General features: G+C 46.4%; 1 protein-coding gene across 1 annotated transcript in view; it reads left to right on the top strand.

The window, feature by feature from the left end:
• The window catches only part of Rp9 (RP9, pre-mRNA splicing factor), a 32,974-nt gene that overhangs the window by 9,760 nt on the left and 16,023 nt on the right, over positions 1–7,191 (top strand). The window contains exons 2-3 of the mRNA XM_005346953.3: positions 5,259–5,289; positions 6,227–6,356. Coding sequence (XP_005347010.1) covers positions 5,259–5,289; positions 6,227–6,356 — 161 coding nt within the window. The remainder of the gene's footprint in view (positions 1–5,258; positions 5,290–6,226; positions 6,357–7,191) is intronic.

Genomic DNA, 7,191 nt, shown 5'->3' with positions numbered 1-7,191 from the left:
TCTCTCCCTTTAAAAAAGCGGCCACTTCCTTCTCTCGCTCTCTTCACTTCCTGCTCGGCTGGCGGCTAGACTCCTTTCCTGGTCGTACAGAGGGCTGACGGTGATCTGTAAGTTTTTTTCCCCTTTAAATAAATACTACCCTGTTAATTATAATTCCAAACTGCTGTGGCATCGTTTGTGACTTACGTCTACAAAGCACCCATTGTAAGATTGGGTCAGAAAATTCAAACTCCAGCTGCCGAGAGGGTCAGCAGTTATAGTAAGAGTACTGGTTGGTAAGGAACTGGATTCTGCTCTTGGATGGAGATGTGAAAGGACCCTACCTGAACCCTCGGATTCCCAAGGGCTTATCTCTGCTGAGAAAGTAGGCACTTCGTCCTCAGCAGAGGATGCACCTTACCCCATCCCCTGTAGGGATTCACCTGAATTTGCCTAAGGGATTCACCCTTCATCATCTGCTGGACAGAGTGACTTTCCTGGAAGAGATGTGAGGTTCCATACTGATATCCCCCAGGGCCCATTGATAGCTGCCTCTAGATCTATAGCCAGACTTAAAGCATGCTTCTAGAGGGGGGATTGAAAGCATGGTTCATGAGGAGGTGCACCGTACCACTAAAGAGCTACCTCAATGAGTTTGCTCGTTCATTCAAGCAGAATGTATGGGAATAGATTTTACGGGTATGGGATAATGGTGGAAGGAACATACAGCTGGATCAGGATGAGTTTATTGAGCTGGGCCCACTGAGTAGAGATTCTGGTTTTGGTTTTGGTTTGTTTTTTTTTTTAAGTTTATTTTTATTTTATTTGCATTGGTGTTTTGCCTGCCTGATGTCTTCATGAGGGTGTCAAATCTTAGAGTTACAAACAGCTGTGAGCTGCCATGTGGGTGCTGGGACCTGAACCCAGGTCCTCTGGAAGAGCAGTAAGTGCTCTTAACCACTGAGCCATCTGTCCAGCCCGATTCTGGTTTAATATGGAAACTCATACAGTTGTTGAAACATTTGTCAAAGATGGCCTGCTGTCCCTTGTCTTACTGTTGATGAAGCTAGAGTGGCTACAGTGTGTGGAGCCAAATTCTCCACACTAAGAAGGCCCAGAAGACGTGCCCTTCGCTAGTCTTACAGACGAAAAATGGTGAGGGGCACCAGTACATTTGAAGATCTTTGTCATCGTCCTTTTCCTTGTGCCAGACCTTAGGGTTGTAGATGTTGCTGCTAGTTAGATGAATTTAGATGAATTAAATGTTATGATTTTATAGGTTCCCCTAAGGAAGGACCTTGCTAAAATTCCCAAGAGTTTACTGTTAGCATTTCTCTCATCCCTCCCAAGAAGGACCTATGGCCTTTCTCAAGGGTAACTGTACACTGAGGGAAAGGAGACAATCAGACTGTCCAAGGTCTGGATTCCAGTGGTTCCAGGAACTCCCAAAAAGCATTGTGAACCTCCAGTTAAAGTAGTGGCTTAATGGAATCAGGTAGTTAGTGGAATTTTGGCTGAAAGCCAACTCACAGTCCCCAAACTCATCATGTATTTATTTTTAGTTCAAAATGTCTAATTGGGATAGATATACTCAGGAGCTGGAAGAGTTCCTACATAGGTCCCCTGACCTGTGGAGTGAGGGCCATTATGATTGGAAAAGCCAAGTGGAAGTCATTAGAGTTGTACCAGGGAAAATAGTGAACCAAAGACAATATTGCATCCCAAGAGGAATTGCAGAAGTTAATGCCAACCCTCAAGGACTTGAAAGATGCAGGGTGGAGCTGGGCAGTGGTGGCACATGCTTTTAATCCCAGCACTCAGGAGGCAGATGCATCTCTGTGAGTTTGAAGCCAGCCTGGTCTACAGAGTGAGCTCCAGGACAGCCAAGGCTACACAAAGAAACCCTGTCTCAAAAAATTAAAAAAAAAAAAAAAAAAAACAAACCCAGGGCTGGTGGTTCCCACATTCCCACACCTCCCTTTAACTCTCCTCTCCGGTCTGTGTAGAAGACAGTGGGCTATAGAGAACTGACAGTTGACTATCAAAAGCTCAATCAAGTAATAACTTACATTGTCAATTCTGCACCAGATATGATGTCAATATTTGAGCAGATTAACACATCTGATATATGGTTTGCAGCTGTTGATGTAGCAAATGCTTTCTTTCTTTTTTTTCTTTCTCTTCTTTTTTCTTTTTGGCTTTTCAAGATAGAGTTTCTCTGTGTACCCCTGTCTGTTCTGGAACTCACTATGTAGACCAAGCTGGCCTTGAACTCAGAGATTCACCTGCCTCTGCCTCCGAGTGCTGCTGCTGCCACCTGGCTGCAAATGCTTTTTCTTAAGTATCTGTCCATAAGGACCTCTAGAAGCAGTTTACTTTTAGTTGGCAAGGTCAGTAGTACACCTTTACAGTGCATCAAAGGGTGGAAAAGAAATCCAATAGAAATTCAAGGGCCTTCTACCTCAGTTAAATTCCTAGGAGACCAGTGGTGTGAGGCATGCAGAGATAGTCCTTCTAAGGTGAAGAATAAAGTTATTATACCTGGTCCCTCCTACCACCAAGAGAAAGCACAGCGTTTAGTGAGCCTGTTTGGATTCTGGAGATAGCACATTACCCACTTGGGTGTGTTAACCCAGCCCGTATACAAAGTGATTCAGAAAGCTGCTAGGCTGCTAGCCTTGTGTGGGGCCTGCAACAAGAGAAGGCTCTTCAGCAGGTCCAGGCTGCTGTGCTCTCCCACTTGGACTGTATGACCCAACAGACCCCATGGTACTTGAGGTTCTAGTGGCAGATAGGGATGCTGTCTGAGGTCTTTGGCAGGCCCCTTAGGTGAAGAGACCTTTGGGATTGAGGCTCTGCTGTCATCTGCAGACAACTCTTTTCCCTTTGAGAGACAGCCCTTGTCCTGCTACTGGGCATTAATGGAAACTGAACATTTGACAATGGGCCACCAGGTTATTCTGTACCTGAGCTGCTCTTCATGCGTTGGATATTACCTGACCCACTGTAATGACTGTTCTTGGTTGTCAGCTTGAATATATCTGGGATAAACTACAATCCAGAAATGGTGGGCACACCTGTGAGAGAGATTCTGCTTGGTTTGAAGTGGGTAAATCCACTTCTAGTCCAGGCCTTTGAGGAGTGAAGACACACCTCTGATCCAGATCTTAAGTGGGACACACCTTCTGCTGGAAGCCTATAGAAAGGCAATAGGAGAAGGAAGAAGGTTTGCTCTTTGCCTGCTTGCACTCACCTTGCCAGCACATCCATTCCTTCACTGGCATTGGAGCCTACTTCTGAATTCCAGCATTTGCGGAAGACCAGCTGAGGCACTCAGCCTCGTGAGACTGTGCAGCTACTGCATTCTTGGGCTTTCCGTTTACAGCTAGCCGTTGCTGGGTTAGCTGGACTGCAGCCTGTAAGTCATTCCAGTAAGTTACACACACACAGAGATTCATTCCATAAGTTCTATAAGAACCTGACTAATACAGCCATAAAGTACTACGTACACAGCAACAACCCATTATCAAATGGAAGTGGCATATACTATACATGTTTGGGCCCAAGCATGTTCTAATGGCACAAGCAAAGTACATGAAGAAGTTGCCCAAATACCTATGGTTTCTACTCCAGTTACAGTGCCTCTGTACCCACACTATACTATACCTATAGGCTCGTGCGGTGTGCCCTGTGATGGTTTACTGATGGCTCTGCACTCTTACCCTAGCTCTTCCTGTCATTGCCTGATGGGCCCATGAACCACGTAGTCATAGTTTCAGACATGGAGGTTATGGACTTCACAACATGGACTTCCTCTCAGCAAGGTTGATCTGGCTACAGCTGCCGCAGAGTGCTAGGTCTGTCAGCAGCAGAAGCCAACGGTGAGCCCCAGGTGTGGCACCGTTTCCTGGGGTGATCAGCCAGCCACCTGGTGGCACGCCTGCAGCACTGGACCACTTCCTCCTTGGGAAGGCCAGTATCTTTTCCTTACTGGAACAGATATTTATTCTTGCAGATAATGCCTCTCCAAAGCCACCCATCTTACCAAAAGCTTTATCCACCATCATGGTGTTCAACACAGTATTGCTTCTGACCAAGAAACTAATTTCACAGCCAGAAAAGTGTGACCTTGGGCCCACGTTTTACCATGTTCCCACCATTCTGAAGCAGCTAGCCTGGTAGAATGATGAAATGGCCTTTTGAAGACACTGTTAAACACCAATGAAGTGACAGTAGCCTGGATGGCTGAGGCGGGGTCCTCCAGAAGGAGGACTGCAGTGTTGGGAATGAAGGGCTGCTGGAGCGCTCTATCACCTCGCCACATGGCCAGGGTCCTCTTGGCTTTGCTGAGTTAGTCTCATGTCACACTATAGTTTTCCTTTTGAAATCTTTTTGAATATCTGCTTTGGAAAAAGCACTGTGCCAGATCTAAGAAGCTAATTTTGATCCCACCCAACCTTTAAGGCTCTGGATTCATGACATCTCTAAGCCATCCTTGTACATGTTAGTTTTTGTCAACTTGACACAAACTAGAGTCACCTGGGAAAACAGAACCTCAGCGGAGAAACTGCTCCATCAGATTGGCCTGTGGGAAAGTCTGGAAACATTTTCTTGATTAATGATGACCGTGGGAGGGGCCGGTCCACTGCAGGTAGTGTCTCTTGGGCACTGGTTATATAAGAAAGCATGGTCTCTGCTTCAGTTCCTGCCCTGGCTTCACTCAGTGACTGCCTAACCTAACCTGTAAGCTCACATACACTCTTTTCTCCCCAAGTTGCATTTGGTTATGGTGTTGGTGACAGCAACAGAAAGTAAACTGTGCTAATCCCATACCAAGTTGTTTTTCCTGCATCTTAGATCAGAAAACAGGTCATTTGACTGCCCCTTAGCCTGGCGCCTTGTTTCCCACACCTAATTTTATTTTTCCCCTGCAGACCCCTAGCCCTGCATAAGAGTCAGAACAAAGAAGGCACACATCCTTGTGCTTTTCTGTCCCTTCTGGCCTTCTAGTGATGAGGAGTGCTTCCCGAGGTGGGGGGAGTTAGAGAGGTGAGGCACAGAGCGAAGGGTCCTGTCTCACTCTGCGGAGTGTTGTCTGGGAGTGTCACTGCCCTTCCTGTGCAGATACAAACATTCTGAGGGCTGTGAGTGTCTGACACAGCTGGGTGTGGAGGGGAAACCTCTGAGGGGGCTGGCTCTTGCTGTCCCGTGTGTGTGTGTGTGCTGTGTCTTCTGTTGACATGTATGATGAAGATTGCTTTTTGTGTTTCATTTTCTAGTTATGAGAAACCTCCTCCTGGGTTTATAAAGGTAAGCAATGGTTACTCTATTAAATTTACTTGGGGACTTTTTTTAATCTCCTTATATAAACATGCTGTTTCTTTTCAATAGATACCAGGTGAACCATAAGTTTGGCCTTTGTCACAAAGTCTGTGTGTGTTTATGTATATATATATATTTAGCCACCAAGCCGTCCCAAGGAGCTAGTGCAAACACATAGGAGTCCTGGGACCCGCAGCTTCCTTTCTGTCTCTGTGGCAGTATCTTCTGGAAGCTCTGTTGTCCAGTTTCCTTGTCTGCCTCACTCAGCCTGCTCCTCAGTACATTTAGGGTGGAGTCTTGAGAGCCTCAGCTCAGCCTGTGAAAGGACAAACACTGCAGCCTAGCGGGTCTTTCAGTGACATGGGACACAGGAAAGCAGCCAGAGGACCAAAGACTTTCAGTAAAGAAATGTTTGAAATAAGCAGAAAGTAAAGGAATACTCTGGTTCGAAATACAGTTATTCACCAATGGAAATCCCCATCAGAGACATAGTGACCTTTAAGAGAAAAGGTGAGGGCGGACTCCTCCAGGGTCGTCTTCTCCCTCCACTCACATCACGGGAGGCTTGCTCTCCCCACAAAAGTGTAATTTATTAAGAGCCATTTTAATGTAGCCGTCTGTTTCTAGCGTTCTAAAATGCCTTCTCCTCCCACAGATTGTGAGAGAGTGAAAGCTGTTTGACCTATCTTCTGTCAGAGTGTGGAGGTCATAAGTCATTCCTGCACGAAGCCTGTGCATCACAGCAAGGCTGAGCAGTTTCTCCTTTGTAGTTCTGCCCCTGACAGCTTGTCTCTCCCAGTTCCTGGGGGACGACATTGTCACACAGTTAACAGGAAGCCAGATGATAGCTTCCCAGGCAGGAAGCACGGATGGGTCCTGTTTGGTTCTGGTTTGTTCTGTTGTTTACACACTTATCTTCCTGCAGGAGGAGGAGACAAAGCCAGAAGACTGTATTCCAGATGTACCAGGCAATGAACATGCCAGGGAGTTTCTGGCTCATGCACCAACTAAAGGACTTTGGATGCCACTTGGGAGAGAGGTCAAAGTTATGCAATGTGAGTGTGCAAGGGTTTGAGTGACGTCTCTGTGGCAGTCTGTCTTCTGTCACTAAGCAAGATGCATGAGGGTGGGTAAGTCATGAATGTGTCTCTTTGGCCCACAGTTCTGAAGGCTGCAGGGTCTACACAGCGCAGCATCAGCATCCTGGCCTGTGTGCCCTGCTTGCATCATACATGATGGAGAAGCCCAAGGAGAATGTTCTGAAGGGAAACACATGCAGGGAGTGGTGAGATGGGGGTACAGTCACTCCTGACCTGGCCCCATTTCCATTAATGATGAGGTGGGGGTACAGTCATTCCTGACCTGGCCCACATTTCCATTAGTGATGAGATAGGGGTACAGTCACTCCAGACCTGGCCCCATTTCCATTAGTGAGGACTTACACCCTTCACCATAACCTGCCTCTAAGCTCCACATCTTAAAAGGTCATCTATCATGTACTACCACACTGCGGACCAGATTTTCAACATGAACTTTTGGGGGACAAATTAAATCCAAACCACTGGTTATGTGCTGTACTTGGTAGTACCATACATCTTATCTTTATGTGCTGTACTTGATAGTACCATACGTCTTATCTTTGGCTTGGTGTGTGTGTGCACGCGTGTGTATGCTCACATGCGCATGCAAGTGTGTTGCTATGGAGATCAACTCAAGGGCCTTCCCCATGTCAGATGAGTGCTTTACCAGCCCCTGTTTTTTTTTTATGTTATTTATTATTGCTATTTATGTATGTATTTACTGTGTGTGTCAGTGTGGGTTCCACGGTATACACATGGAGGTCAGAGGAGAAGCTGTGGGAGTTGGTTCTCTTCCCACCCATGTGAGTTC

Source organism: Microtus ochrogaster, chromosome 5, assembly GCF_000317375.1.
Source record: "Microtus ochrogaster isolate Prairie Vole_2 chromosome 5, MicOch1.0, whole genome shotgun sequence".
NCBI classification, from domain to species: Eukaryota; Metazoa; Chordata; class Mammalia; order Rodentia; family Cricetidae; genus Microtus; species Microtus ochrogaster.
The sequence above is the reverse complement of the archived record's forward strand: the minus strand, read 5'-3'. Positions and strand labels throughout refer to the sequence as shown.